At 39.3% G+C, this 16,209-nt stretch overlaps 1 protein-coding gene across 1 annotated transcript in view; it reads left to right on the top strand.

Moving 5' to 3' along the window:
- Positions 1 to 16,209, top strand: part of SVEP1 (sushi, von Willebrand factor type A, EGF and pentraxin domain containing 1) — a 237,981-nt gene that overhangs the window by 199,196 nt on the left and 22,576 nt on the right. The window contains exons 41-44 of the mRNA XM_011966393.1: positions 1,602 to 1,757; positions 6,541 to 6,604; positions 8,666 to 8,839; positions 9,954 to 10,130. Of these exons, the coding sequence (XP_011821783.1) occupies positions 1,602 to 1,757; positions 6,541 to 6,604; positions 8,666 to 8,839; positions 9,954 to 10,130 (571 nt within the window). The remainder of the gene's footprint in view (positions 1 to 1,601; positions 1,758 to 6,540; positions 6,605 to 8,665; positions 8,840 to 9,953; positions 10,131 to 16,209) is intronic.

Here is a 16,209-nt window from a genome sequence, read left to right as displayed (position 1 = left end):
AGTCAATAATTTATTTTTGACAACCTTCATTAGTTTCTTCACACATAGTATGACCCCTCTCTTTTGCTCAACTGGGTTTTGGTTTAAATTTTTGGTCTGAAAAGTAGAATAGACACTATTTAAGTGTTAAAAAGCATAAATTGTGTTAAACTATGTTCAGCGCCTAGGAGTATTTTATTGTAATGTGACAAAATGATTCTGTAGTTCATAACATAAATAAATGGATAAGATCAATATAAATTTTGAAAAATGAATACTGAAGGAGGGCCAGTCTCTCCAGAAACTAAAACATATTACAGAATTATGAAACTCTTAGTTGTAGTATTCATATAAAATTACATAGGAGTAAAAATAAATGGAACAAAAGTAATGAGTCAGGAGCTGATTCTGATAAAGGAGTCATCACAAGTCTCTGGAGAAAAAGAAATCATTAATAAATGATTAAAATAAAAATAACCAAAACAAATTTCAGATATAGTAAAAGAAAACAATAATATGTAGCTTTTAACAGTTACTGGTGTTGTAATACTCAGAAAGATGTCTGCAAAATAAAAAATTATTAAGGCATTACTTACAGTATTGAAAAATTAAATGCAACGTATATACTAGGAAAATGGTTAATCATGATGCATGCATATATACAAAATTACTTTTGGTTCATATGTAGAATGAGGGCTTAGCCTCAAATCCTATTTAAAACTGTTATCCAGTTCATATATATTTCCTCAAAGAAAACAGAAAAATATTAGCAATAGAATAACAATCTTCAAGAGATATATCTGTGTGTGCCTCACCTTACCCAACTAACAGGCTGAAAAATGTTAACTCTCATATATATATGTTAACATTTTTAAGATTAACCATTTTCCTGGTATATATGTTGCGTTTAATTTTTCCATACTGTAAGGAGTGCCTTAATTTTTTGTTTTGCAGAAATCTTTCTGGGTATTATAACACTAGTAACTGTTAAAAGCTACATATTATTGTTTTCTTTTGCTGTATCTGGAATTTATTTTGGTTATTTTTAATCATTTATTAAGGATTTCTTTACATAGATATAAAATTTTATAGATATATATAAATTTTTTCTACATGACCCCTTCAAAAATATGTGATAAAATGTTTTCAGGTATTTTCATTGGAATGGAGAAAAGGAAGCTGATTTTCTTAAACTTTGAGTAGTATGCCTAAAATTTGCTGTTTCTCATAAACTTTATTATAAAATATAGAATTATGTGAAATGTAAGAGTGCATTCTTCGTATAAGTCATAGAATATTTGTATTAACCTCCAGTTCTCATGCATTATAATGAATATATATTTCTTGTTCGTAATTTTTGAATAGATTATATTAGGAAGAAAATGCTTGTTTTATGGGCTTAAGAAGTGTCTAAAATTGTCTATGGGTGACTATTAAGGCCATCTAATAATTGAAGTGTGTTTTTTAAGTCCACAGATAATAAGTAGCAAAAGTAGGACCAAACTCTAGGTGCTTTTGACTCATTTTGGAGATTATTCTACAAATAATCAATATTTGCAATTTTATTCATTCATATGTATTAACTTCTAAACATAACTTACATTTTGTTATTTGTTACTTAGCTTGATGGAACCTGGGAGCCACCATTTTCTGATGAATCTTGCAGTCCAGTTTCTTGTGGGAAACCTGAAAGTCCAGAACATGGATTTGTGATTGGCAGTAAATACACCTTTGAAAGCACAATTATTTATCAGTGTGAGCCTGGCTATGAACTAGAGGTAAGTGAACAAATTGTTTAACTAGAATTAATTTGTTTTTTCAATATGCTTGGGGATACTTTCAGTATTAGCACAAATTTGTTTTACTGACTTTGGTCTCAAAAGATTCTATTATACTTTGTTCCCTTATACTTTAACATTTTCCAATAAATATTCAAGGCAACTTAGAGTTTTAAAAAGCAAAATAAGCCTGGCCACAGTGGCTCACGCCTGTAATCCCAGCCCTTCAGGAGGCCGAGGTGGGTGGATCACTTGAGGTCAGAAGTTCCAGACCAGTCTGGGCAACATGTTGAAACCCTGTCTCTACTAAAAATACAAAACTTAGCTGGACATGGTGGCAGGCGCCTATAATTCCAGCTACTTGGGAGACTGAGGCAGGAGAATCACTTGAACCCAGAGGTGTAGGTTGCAGTAAGCTGAGATCACGCCGCTGCACTCCAGCCTGGGCGGCAAGAGTGAGACCATCTCAAAGAAAAGAAAAGCAAAATAAGTCTCAAATAAACATGAAAGCCATGATAAGAAAGAAAAAAAGTAAGTTTGCAAACCACAAGACAGATACTGTGACTTCAACTGACCATTTAAACCTGTGTTTCAGCTTGCTGGTAATCATATTACCAGCGGTCACCATGGAGAGGTAACCACAAGGATTTAGGTATGCAAAGCCAGGATTTCCTCAAACAGTGGGTTCATATACCTTGGCATTGAGATGCCAAGTTCCCATATGCAAATCTGGCTTGAAAAAACCTCAGAGCAGTTTTGACTGATACCAGCTTCATTCTTGAGACAACTCTTGCTTTGTAATATTAAAATCCCTCTGCGAAACCTAGGTCTCTGTTTACTTTAGTGGGAGAGCTAGGTAATCAATCAGTTTTGCTGAAAGCATTACCATATGACTAAACTTGGAACTTAAGAGGCCTATTTTACATTACAGAATGTTGTCATTTAGTTTTTCAGGAAACTCTTCATTTTTATTTTTATTGTTATAACTGTATTTAAAGGTAGGTTTTGGCTGGGTGTCGTGGCTCACGCCTATAATCCCAGCACTTTGGGAAGGCAAAGAGGGTGGATCACTTGAGCTCAGGAGTTCAAGACCAGCCTGGGCAACACAGTAAGACCCAGTCTCTACAGAAAATAGCCAGGCGCGATGGCGTGTGCCTATAGTCCCAGCTACTCAGGAGGCTGAGGGAGGAGGATCACTTAAGCCCAGGAGGCAGAGGTTGCAGTGAGCCAAGATTGCAACATTGCACTCCAGCATGGGTAACAGGAGTGAAACCCAGTCTCAAAAAAAAAAAAAAGGTATTCATCGCCAGTTTTCTGTTACATGTTTTGCATGTCCTATCATTTTCTGACCATGCAGTATAAGAATTATCATAAAATAGGTATATGCAATCTGGGACCAGGCTTGTATGTATCTTCTTTCCTCTAAAGATGATAATGTAATGGTGATTACATTTGGAGTGTTTTCCTGTTTTTGAAACCTCGTTTTTCATGCAAGAATATTAATCTTGCAATTTATTAAGAAGAAAAGTAATATAAAATTATGAACAAATATACAGCAAACTCAAAAATTTGTGGAAACATATGTTAACTAAAAAATTGAGAAAGGTGCAATAGTGATTGTTCTCACTCCAAGCTATTATACATGTTAGAATTCTCACTCCAAGCTATTAGACATGTTAGAATCACTTGAGAAACTTTTTAAAAATCTTGATGTTCAGTTACTTGGAGAAACTACCAATTCCAGGTCTGGGGCAAGAAATGTAAAAGATTACCTGGAAACTGTTGTCACATGAAATAGCAGGGACCCTATCAAAGACTACATGTCCAAAGGATTCAGAAGACACTGGACAAGGCTCCCACAGGTCAAGATGAGACCATTTTAGCATTAATAAGGGTAATAACTTCAATTGACTGAAACACATCAAATAGGTCATAAATGACACTAGGCTTATAATGATACTTTAAAAAATTAGTTAGAATCTCTTAAAGGATGCTTATGAACAAACTCATTATTTTAAAAACAGACAACTCAAGAGGAAAAATTGTCTTTCCAATGCTACTTGTTTGACTAGATAACCAAATAGTAGATGAGGGGAAGTTCTATTTCATAATGATAAAATAGAATTTAAATAGCAGAATTTGCAACTTCTAAGAATTAATGGATTTAGGTTATGATCAACCATGGCTGCTGAAGTCACAAAAAATGGATACAGACATTATGAGTCTCTGGATGGGTGAACAATCCCATCTATGAAAACATTTTGTGCTCTCCCACCTCCACCACACACACACAAAAATTAAACTTGGAACTTATCAAGCCTGTAAATCCAAAAAACAGTGTCAGAGACACCACAGTGAAGCAACTGGCAAAATTCTATCTGTGGGAACAGATACAGGACCAATGACCCGGTTTTTCAGTGTGCAAGACAAATAAATTGACAGGGCAGAGGGAGTAAATAGAGAAGGAATCTAAGTTTAGAGAGACATAAGAGATATTGCATAGTCACGATTCTCCAAAGAAAGAAAACCAATAGGAGAGAGAGAGAGGAGAGAGAGAGATTATGAGGAACTGGCTCACATATTAATGGAGGCCGAATCCCAGGATCTTCCGTCTGCAAACTGGAGACCCTGAGAAGCTGGTGGTGTAATTCAGTTTAAGTCCAAAGGTCTGAGAACTAGGTGAGGTGATGATGTAAACCCCAGTCTGAAGATAGAGGAGGAGATTGAGTCCCAACTCAAGTAGTGAGGAAGAAAAAAAGGGCCATTTCCTCCTTCTTCCATGATTTGTTTTATTTGGTCCCTCAGTGTTTTGGAAGATGTACCCCCCTGCCCCCTGCACTGGGGAGGGCAATCTACTTTACATGGTCTACTAGTTTAAATGCTAATTTCATCTAGCAACATCCTCACAGACACCTCCAGAAGCAGTGTTTAAGCTGGGCACCTCCTGGCCCACTCAAGTTGCTGCACGTCAGTATTTGTAAAGAGTTTCTCAGGTGATTCTAACATGGAGCTCAGAGTGAGAGCAATGACTATTACCACTCTCTCCATTTTGTAGTTAATACCAGGATGTTTCCAAAAGTTTAAAGGTGAATTATCTATTAATACTTCTTCAAATGTAATGACCCATCAAGGCCGGGCATGGTGGCTCATGCCTATAAACTCAGCACTTTGGGAGGGTGAGGCAGGTAGGTCACCGGAGGTCACGAGTTTGAGACCAGCCTGTCCAACGTAGTGAAACCCCATCTCTACTAAAAAATACAAAAATTAGCTGGGTGTGGTGGCGGGCGCCTGTAGTCTCAGCTACTTGGGAAACTGAGGCAAGAGAATCGCTTGAACACGGGAGGTGGAGGTTGCAGTGAGCCAAGATCACACCACTGCACTCCAGCCTGGGCAACAGAGCGAAACTCTGTCTCAAAAAAAAAAAAAAAAAAAAAAAGTAATGATCCATCAGTTTGTTGTACATTTGTTCATAAAATTAATCATCACAGAAACATAAACTAGTCTCAGTGTGTGGCTCTTATTTGGTACTAATTCAACAGAACTATTTAAAGAATAAATTATGAAATATATGCAACAATTGGAAATTTGAAAACTGGACATTTTATTAATATTAAGGAATTATTACCCTTTTAAGGTGTGATAATGTTACTGTGATTATAATTTTTAAGAGTTCTTTTAGAAATTCATACTGAAATAATTATTGTTAAATGATTTGAAGTCTGGAATTTGCTTCAAAATAATGTGAGTTCATGGAAGGGATGGGGCTTACATGAAACAAGGTTGGCCTTGAGTCAATTGGGTAAACTGGGTGGTCTGCATGAGAGTTTCTTATACTGTTCTTTCTACTGTTGGTATTTCTCATGTGTTTGAATTTTTCCATCAGACATGATTTTTTAAAATGCAAATACCTGTTCTCACGTCAGACTAATTAATTCAGTATCTCTGTGGGTTGAGTCTGGGGCAGCGGTAACTTTTTCAGAGTTCCCTTGGTAATTCCTGTGTGCAACCAGGACTGAGAATCACTGATAAATTGCTGCTCTTATAATTAGTGTAGTTCATTACCATCTGCTTGAGAATCACCTGAGAAGTTGTAAAAAGAAAAAGAGTATATGTTGCTAGGCCAAGATCATCTGAACCAAATAGTTTCTGGGGGATTGCATTTTTAGAATATATGCTTAATATTATTTCTGATTGTCAAATCATAATTGTATACATTTTTGGAATACACAATTACCAAGGTATATATGGAGTCAACCTAAGTGTTGGGTGTCATCGATGGACGAATGGATAAAGAAAATTTGAGATATATATGTATCTACTTATGTGTATATATCACATCTGTTTTTATGGCTAAATAGTACTCTATTGCGTATGTATGTGTACATACATATATTATGATGCACTATGATTCATATATTTCTAAGAATGCATACACATATATGTATACATACATACACAATAGAATACTATTTGACCATTTCTAATGCATTCTTTGTCAGTCTTAGCTACAGATTATAATTAGTTGCCATTTAAAATAAAAGGTGAAGCAAAGTCTGTACCTTAATTATACCAGTCTGCCAGGGTATGAATTTTGAAGCAATTTGATAAAAACATTTTTGAAAGTCTAAACCTACTCCCTTAAACTATATTTATTTAATGTGTTTATTTAGCATTCCAGTGCTGAGCTATTCGAGGCCATAGCTAAGATTACTTTGCATTTCCTTATTATTTTTCTATTCTAGAGTTATGATCTTGTTGATGACCTTTCTCCATTGTTTCACAGGGGAACAGGGAACGTGTCTGCCAGGAGAACAGACAGTGGAGTGGAGGGGTGGCAATATGCAAAGGTGAGTTGAATGACACTTAGCAGCCCCCAAAATGACACTGAGGACACAAAATAACAGTGTGGCTACATTTTCTTCATAGGTTAGGTTTGTAATTTTAAAAAAATGTAAGCAAACTAACTGTATGAGAACCTTTTAATGGGCTTTTTCTCAAGGGCAGTAAACCAGTAAAAGGGTCAAAAACTGTAGTATGGATTAACAATTAACTGCAATAGGACACAAGATTACTGACTCTGCAATGGCAAACATTTTGTTTAAAAATTAGTTAACTATTGAGTTTATTAGCATTTTGTGGGGGGTTTTCTCAAATAATTATGAATTAGAAGGCTTAGAGCTGTTGTTTTGTTGGTGACAATACTAGCCAATGCTTTTAACGTGCTGTTGGTCCATCTGTCAAATAAATTAATATTAATATTTTGCATAGAATTTTACATTAACTCATTTTATGAGAACAACCAAGTTTATTTGGCAAAATGTGGGTTAACACACATAACTTTATCCCCGGTATTCCCTTCTCTGCCAAAGGACAATGTATGTATGTACTTATTTTATTTTTATTTTTAAATAGAGTCTCACTCTGTAACCCGGGGTGGAGTGCAGTAGTGCAACCTCGGCTCACTGCAACCTCCACTTCCCGGGCTCAAACGACTCTCATGCCTCAGCCTCCTGAGTAGGTGGGGCTACAGGCATGCTCCACCACACCCAGGTAATTTTTTGTATTTCAGTAGAGACAGGGCTTCACCACATTGGCCCGGCTGGTCTTGAACTCCTGGCTTCAAGCAACCCACACACCTCAGCCTCCCAAAGTGCTGGGATTACAGGCATGAGCCACCATGCCCAACACAGCATCAATAGCATTTTAAAGCTCCCTAGGTGGTTTCAAAGTGCAGCCAATGTTAAGATTCGTGATCCCAGTGTACTCAACTTTGGACTGAAAGAAGTCCATTAGCATCTAGTCCAGGGACTTACAACTCTGAGTTCACATTTGCAATATTTGGGGGAATTTTTAATATAATACTGAAAGGTAGCCCTCAATATAAAGATTTGGACTCATTTGGTCTGTGATAGGCCATAAATGCTTCCCAGGTTCTCTAAAGTACAGTCAAACTTGATAACCACTAGTCTAGAACCAACTTCTCTGCCTTCACAAAAATTATAAAATTAAGACTCAAGCCCATTTTTTGAGATCTTGAAAGGGTGATCCTATTTTCCTCATAGCATCCCTGCTAATAACATTTCTCACAGTAATGCAAAATCATTCCTTATAACTTTACTGTAATACCCACCAGTTTATGAAGTTGGCATATTCCTTAAAAGTCATATAAAATGTCATTTATTCTAATTCCCCCCAAGCTCATGGGTCCCTGTTCTTTATGCTTTCCTATTATCTTTTACCTTCTGATAATTTTATATTTTATCTCTTCTTACAAGCAGTGTCTGACCTTGACCAAATTATTTAACTTCTCTAAGCCTCACTTTTTGGCAAATGTTACGAGATAATCTCAGAGTTGCTTTAAGTAAGGTTGCCAGATTTAGAAGAAACAAAAATACAGGACATGCAGTTATATTTAAATTCCAGATGAAAAATAAATGTAAATTTATAAATATGCAATATTTGAGACATGCTTATACTAAAAATGTATTTGTTATTTATCTGATATTGAAATTTAACAGGGCATCCTGTATTTTATTTGGGCTTACAACTTAAGGGTTGTAAGAAATAAATTTTGTATTGTTTGAAAAGTTCTTGACCATTGTTAGCAACTTACAATGAGATTGTTTTATTTTACCCACCTGCTCATCCACACCCCCTGTCCCCAGCATTATTAATACATAGACAGCTGGAGTCAATAGGACTAAATCCCAATCTTTAACTGCATACGTGTATTAATCCAATACTTAGGTATGCTATATTTTTCTCCTTCAGTGAATATCACTGTGCTTCACACATGAATAGGCCATAGTATTTTATATATTCCATGAAGTATATTTGGCAATCGTAGGAAAAGAAGGAAAGAGGAATTGGGGAAGCAATTAATAGGAGGCTTTTATTCTTGTTTTTAGAGACCAGGTGTGAAGCTCCACTTGAATTTCTCAATGGGAAAGCTGACATTGAAAACACGACGACTGGACCGAACGTGGTATATTCCTGCAACAGAGGCTACAGTCTTGAAGGGCTATCTGAGGCACACTGCACAGAAAATGGAACCTGGAGCCACCCAGTCCCTCTCTGCAAACGTGTGTGTTGACTTTAGGAGAGATTTTAGACAGATTCAGCTTCACGATTAGCTTCCCACATATCCAAAACACAGAGAAATCTCCACTTATAAGGGATATGGGCCCAGAGAAAGCAATTCTGAATTCTCTGGGATATTTTAAAAATCTATTTGTGTTATCTAAGTCCTGTCTGAGAATCAGCTTTTGTCAGATTCCTTGATTACTAAGAGAAAATGCAACTTAATGAAAAAATTTTGACATACATGCATCATGAATTCTATTGGGGATAGGAAAGAAAGAAAATACATTTAATATGTGATGTTAATATAATGAAGCATATATCAATATGATAAATTAAGATAATGAGTTATAACCATTCGAATGAAAACAATATTCACAAGCAAGGTATAAGTTGAGATTGCTCTTGTTACTGTTTGAAGTACCTTCATAATGCAGTAACAGCAGAAGTATACCTCACTCAAATACTTCGTGCCCATTTAAAAATCAGAAAACCTGAAATTGCTTGAAATATGTGTTGATATGTGTGTCACACACTTGCACTAAGCATGCATAATGCCATCATCATTTCCTGTGTTTCCCTCGGGCCTATAAAAAGGAATCCATCTTTATCAATAAGGCATGCAGACTCCACTAGTTCTAACTCCACTAGTTCTAATGTCCTGCCCATAGCAGTATGAGTCTAAAGTCATATTCAGCTCACATGGAAATGTCTGATGGTTTCTAAAGAAAGTAAAGTGACAATGAGAAGTATTTGATATTCTTCAAATAATAAGGGAATACATGATATACCCCTTGATTTCTAGTATGCCTTTTATTTTCACAATGCTGATCAAAAAATCAGTCATTTAAATAATTTGTCATCTTCAACTTTTAGGACCTTGCATTAGTGGTTGAATAACTTCATGTTTTCTGATCTTACCTGGCTTTATCTTTACACATAATTTCATGAGGACACAAAACCAGGCTGTGTCTAATGTTTGAAGTTCCATATTTTTAAACCTCATATGATCATTACTGAGAACCTATCTCCTATAGGACTACTACTCTGCCTTCAAAGAAATACATTAGGAAAAGAGGGAAAATATCAGTAAGCATTTTCTTTTCTTTTTGACAGCAAATCCATGCCCTGTTCCTTTTGTGATTCCTGAGAATGCTCTGCTGTCTGAAAAGGAGTTTTATGTTGATCAGAATGTGTCCATCAAATGTAGGGAAGGCTTTCTGCTGCAGGGTCAAGGCATCATCACCTGCAACCCTGACGAGACGTGGACACAGACAAGCGCCAAATGTGAAAGTAAGTCAGCAGGTGGAAGCCAGTTCATGCCGCTAGTGTGAAATGTTTTCCCATCCTTGTGAGGTTGTTTTCAATCAAGTCACTTAGTTGTAGATATTTGGATCTCTGTGCTATCCCAATCATCATATTTCTCATTAATGTTTGCAAATTTTTTTTTAATCTTTGAATTTCAAACATTAAAAAAAAGCTTTCCAGAACTAAAGTAAAACCCACCTGACTAGGATTCACTGAACAGATTTTCAAAATGTGTTCCCCTAAGAATGAGCAAGATATTAAATTCAAAATACATCTTTTTCTCCATACTGTCAGAGTCCCCAACCTATCATTTAACATACTACGAATGTTTTGCAATAGAAAAATTATTCCACAGTGGTTCTCAAACTTGAGCCTGCATCAGAACCACCTAGAGAACCTGTTAAAACACAGTTCTAGATGTTGCTGGTGAGGATGCTGCTGACCCAGGAAACATAATCTGAGAACCACTAGCACTATGGGTTAGCACTTTGTGTTAGCACTTTGTTGCTGCATTTATGCAATCCAGAGGCATCTTTTGCTGCCTTGTAATAACGCAAGGTTTTTTAACACACACTTTCTAACTCCATTTAAAACATCTCCCTGCCGGCTGGGCATGGTGGTTCACACCTGTAATACCAGCACTGTGGGAGGCTGAGGTGGGCGGATCATCTGAGTTCAGGAGTTCCAGACCAGACTGGCCAAGATGGCAAAACCCCATCTCTACTAAAAATACAAAAATTAGCTGGGTGTGATGGCACACACCTGTAATCCCAGCTACTTGGGAGGCTGAGGAAGAATCGCTTGAACCTGGAAGGCAGAGGTTGCAGTGAGCCAAGATTGCACTACTATACTCCAGCCTGGGAGACAGAGTGAGACTCTGTCTAAAAAAAAAAAAAAAAAAAAAAATCCCCTGCCAACGTCTGCCCTCCAGACTCATTTGTTGTCTGAGCTACGTCCTCTACAGTAATCAATTAAAATATTCATTGAGTCCGACCAGATGCAAGGCACAAGGCTACATAGTATAGGAATGTATCATGCCTGCAATGGTCTTCATCTTCAGAACCCTTGCACTCCCACTTTGAGATAAGAAATATGCCTGTGAAAGTAATGGGGATTCTGGAGTCTCAGTTATACCTATCTTGTAATTATTATAGATATCCTATAGATTTGTTTTGAAGAATAAATGAATTGGTGCATATTGGCACTCTCTCTTAATAGGAAGATATATACAATAGCCCAAGTCCCTGAATTTTCAGCTAGCAGCCTATTGCAGCTTTAGAATGTTTATTTTGTGGGGAGGGGTCAAGAGGGCCAAGCAGAAATGCTGTGGCCGGAGCCTCCCACCGAGAAGAATGAAAACAGTGAGTGAATCCTGCACCTGCAACTGAGGTATCCAGGTTCTCTCATTGGGACTGACCAGGCAGTTGGCATAATCCACAGAAAGTGAGAAAAAGCAAGGTGGTACAACAGCTCACCTGGGAGACACATGGGGCAAGGGGAGCTCCCACCCCCAGCCAAAGGAGGTGATGAGTGATTGTGCTACCCCACTCAGGAAACCACACTTTTTCCATGGATCTGTGCAACCTGCAGATCAGGAGATCCCCCTCATGAGCCCATGCCACCAGGGCCTTGGGTCTCAAGCACAGAGCTGTGCAGATTCTTGGTGGCCACTGAAAACTTCTTAAGACTACCAAGTTATTGGAGGGAGGAGCAACCACCATTACTGTGGCTGCCTGCTGCCTAAGATGACGAGCTCCTGGGGGAAGGGGCAGCCACCGTCACTGCAGCTGCAGTCTGCCATTTTTTTTCCCGGCTAATGCTAGGGAGACTGGGCAATTTGGACAGAGGAGGAATTCCCCCACAGCGTAGCACAGAAGCTGTGACAGATTGTGGCCAGACTGCCACCTTAGGCTGGACCCTGACCCCTCCCCTCCTCACTGAGCGGGGCCTCCCTGCGGGAATTTCAGCAACTCCAGCCAGGGGTTTACGAACAGAACTCTGATCTCCCTAAGATGGAGCCCCTGGGGCTCCATGTGGCCATGGTCTCCACAGATCAGCAGGCTTAGTCCTTCCCCTGCTGGCTCTGAGGAATCCAGGCAGGCTGGACTAGTAGGATTCCCCACAGCACAGTGCACCTGCTCTGCCAAGGGGCAGCTAGAATGCTTTGTTAAGCGAGTCCCTGATCCCATGCCTCCTGATAGGATGAGACCCCCCCACACACAACAGGGGTCACCAGACACCTTATACAAGGATATTCCCACTGGCATCAGGTCAGTGCCCCTCTGGGACAGAACTCCCAGAGGAAGGAGCAGGCAGCCATCTTTGCTGTTCTGCAGCCTCTGCTGGTAACACCTTCAGGTGCAAGTGGGACCCAGGCAAATAGGGTCTGGACTGGACCCCCAGCAAACCACAGCAGCCCTACAAAAGAGGGGCCTGACTGTTAAAAGAAAAACAGAGAAAGCAGCAACAGCCATCAACAAAAAAGCCCTCACAAAAGCCTCATCCAAAGGTCAGCAACCTCAGAGATCAAAACTGGAGAACTCAGGAATATGAGGAAAAAAATCAATGAAGAAAACACTGAAAACTCAAAAAGCCAGAGTTCCTCTTCTCATCCAAATGATTGCAACACTTCTCCAGGAAAAGCACAGAACTGAGCAGAGGCTGAGATTGATGAATTGAAAGAAGAAGGCTTCAGAAAGTGGGTAATAATGAAGTTCACTGAGCTAAAGGAACATGTTCTAACCCAATGTAAAGACGCTAAGAACCAGGATAAAACAATGCAGGAGCTGTTAACCAGAATAACCAGTTTAGAAAGGAATGTAAATGACCTGATGGAGCTGAAAAACACAACACGAGAACTTCACAGTGCAACAAGTATCAATACCTGAATGGACTAAGTGGAGGAAAGAATTTTAGAGTTTGAAGACTATCTTGCTGAAATAAGACAGGCAGACAAGATTAGAGAACAAAGAATTCCTCTGAGAACTATGAAATTAGGTAAAAAGACCAAACCTATGATTGATTGAGGTATCTGAAAGAGATGAGTATAGAACCCAACTTGGAAAACATACTTCAGGATATCATCCAGGAGAACTTCCGCAACCTAGCAAGACAAGGCCAACGTTCCAGTTCAGGAAATCCAGAGAACCCCAGTAAGATACTCCATGAGAAGATCAACCCCAAGACACATAATCCTCAGGTTCTCCAAGGTAAAACTGAAGGAAAAAATGTCAAGGGCAGCCACAGAGAAAGGCCAGGTGACATACAAAGGGAAGCCCATCAGACTAACAGCAGACCTCTCTGCAGAAGCCTTAAAAGCCAGAAGAGATTGGGGGCCAATATTCAACATTCTTAAAAGAATTTCCAACCCAGAATTTCATAGCCAGCCAAACTAAGTTTCATAAGTGAAAGAGAAATAAAATCCTTTTCAGACAAGAAAATGCTGAGGGAATTCATCACCACCAGGCCTGCCTTGCAAGAGCTCATGAAGGAAGCATTAAATATGGAGAGGAAAAATTGTTACCAGCCACTACAAAAACACCCTGAATCCAAGATGGCCAAATAGGAACAGCTCCAGCCTCCAGCTCCCAGTGTGAGCAACACAGAAGACGGGTGATTTCTGCATTTCCAACTGAGATACCAGGTTCATCTCACTAGGGCATGTTGGACAGTGGGTGCAGGACAGTGGGTGCAGCCCAACGAGCAAAAGCCAAAGCAGGGTGAGGCATTGCCTCACCTGGGAAGCACAAGGGGGAAGGGAATTCCCTTTCCTAGTCAAGGGAAACCATGACACATAACATCTGGATAATCGGGTCACTCCCACCCTAATACTGTGCTTTACCAACGGTCTTAGCAAACGGCACACCAGGAGAATATATCCTCACCTAGCTCGGAGGGTCCCACACCCACAGAGCCTCCCTCATTGCTAGCACAGCAGTCTGAGATCTAACTGCAAGGTGGCAGCTAGGCTAGGGGAGGGGCACCCACCATTGCTGAGGCTTAAGTAGGTAAACAAAGCAGCCAGGACGCTCGAACTGGGTGGAGCCTACCACAGCTCAAGGAGGCCTGTCTGCCTGCCTCTGTATACCACACCTCTGGGGAAAGGGCATAACCAAACAAAAGGCAGCAGAAACCTCTGCAGACTTAAATGTCCCTGTCTGACAGCTTTGAAGAGGGTAGTGATTCTCCCAGCACAGAGTTTGAGATCTGAGGACGGACAGACTGCCTGCTCAAGTGGGTCGCTGACCCCCAGTTAGCCTAACTGGGAGACATACCCCACTAGGGGCAGACTGACACTTCACGCAGGTACACCTCTGAGATGAAGTTTCCAGAGGAATGATCAGGCAGCAACATTTGCTGTTCAGCAATATTCCTCTTCTGCAGCCTCCACTGCTGATACACAGGCAAACAGGGTCTGGAGTGGACCTCAAGCAAACTCCAACAGACCTGCAGCTGAGGGTCCTCACTGTTAGAAGGAAAACTAACAAACAGAAAGCACATCCACACCAAAACCCCATCTGTACATCATGATCATCAAAAACCAAAGGTAGATAAAACCACAAAGATGGGGAAAAAGCAGTGCAGAAAACCTCAAAATTCTAAAAATCAGAGCGCCTCTCCCCCTCCAAAGGAATGCACCTCCTCATCAGCAATGGAACAAAGCTAGACAGAGAATGACTTTGACGAGTTGAGAGAAGGCTTCAGACGATCAAACTTCTCTGAGCTAAAGGAGGAAGTACGAACCCAGCACAAAGAAGCTAAAAACCTTGAAAAAAGATTTGACAAATGACTAACTAGAATAACCAATGTAAAGAAGTCCTTAAATGACCTGATAGAGATGAAAACCATGACATGAGAACTACGTGACAAATGTACAAGCTTCGGTAACTGACTGGATCAACTGGAAGAAAGGGTATCAGTGATTGAAGATCAAACTAATAAAATGAAGCAAGAAGAGAAGTTTAGAGAAAAAAGAGTAAAAAGAAATGAACCAAGCCTCCAAGAAATATGGAACTATGTGAAGAGACCAAATGTATGTCTGGTGTACCTGAAAGTGATGGAGAGAATGGAACCAAGTTGGAAAACACTCTGCAGGATATTATCCAGGAGAACTTTCCCAACCTAGCAAGGCAGGCCAATATTCAAATTCAAGAAATACAGAGAATGCCACAAAGATATTCCTCGAGAAGAGCAACTCCAAGACACATAATTGTCAGATTCACCAAAGTTGTAATGAAGGAAAAAATATTAAGGGCAGTCACAGAGAAAGGTCAGGTTACCCTCAAAGGGAAGCCCATCAGACTAACAGCAGATCTCTACAAGCCAGAAGAGAGTGGGGGCCAATATTCAACATTTTAAAGAAAAGAATTTTCAACCCAGAATTTCATATCCAGCCAAACTAAGCTTCATAAGTGAAGGAGAAATAAAATCCTTTACAAAGGCTGAGAGGTTTTGTCATTACCAGACCTGCCTTACAAGAGATCCTGAAGGAAGCACTAAACATGGAAAGGAACAACTGGTACCAACCACTGCTAAAACATGCCAAAATGTAAAGACCATCGATGCTAGGAAGAAACTACATCAACTAATGAGCAAAATAACCAACTAACATCATAATGACAGGATCAGGTTCACACAGAACAATATTAAACTTAAATGTAAATGGGCTAAATGCTCCAATTAACAGACACAGACTGGCAAATTGGATAGAGTCAAGACCCATCAGTGTGCTGTATTCAGGAGACCCATCTCACATGCAGAAACACACATAGGCTCAAAATAAAGGGATGGAGAAAGATCTACCAAGCAAATGGAAAACAAAAAAGGCAGGGGTTACAATCCTAGTCTCTGATAAAACAGACTGTAAACCAACAAAAATCAAAAGAGACAAAGAGGGTATTTACATAATGGTAAAGGGATCAATTCAATTCAACAAGAAGAGCTAACCTAAATATATATGCACCCAATCCAGGAGCACCCAGATTCATAAAGCAAGTCCTTAGAGACTTGCAAAGAGACTTAGACTCCCACACAATAATAATCAGAGACTTTAAAACCCCACTGT

Source organism: Mandrillus leucophaeus, unplaced genomic scaffold, assembly GCF_000951045.1.
Source record: "Mandrillus leucophaeus isolate KB7577 unplaced genomic scaffold, Mleu.le_1.0 Scaffold76, whole genome shotgun sequence".
NCBI lineage: Eukaryota > Metazoa > Chordata > Mammalia > Primates > Cercopithecidae > Mandrillus > Mandrillus leucophaeus.
Note: the sequence above shows the minus strand (reverse complement) of the source record. Positions and strands in the feature narration are given on the sequence as shown.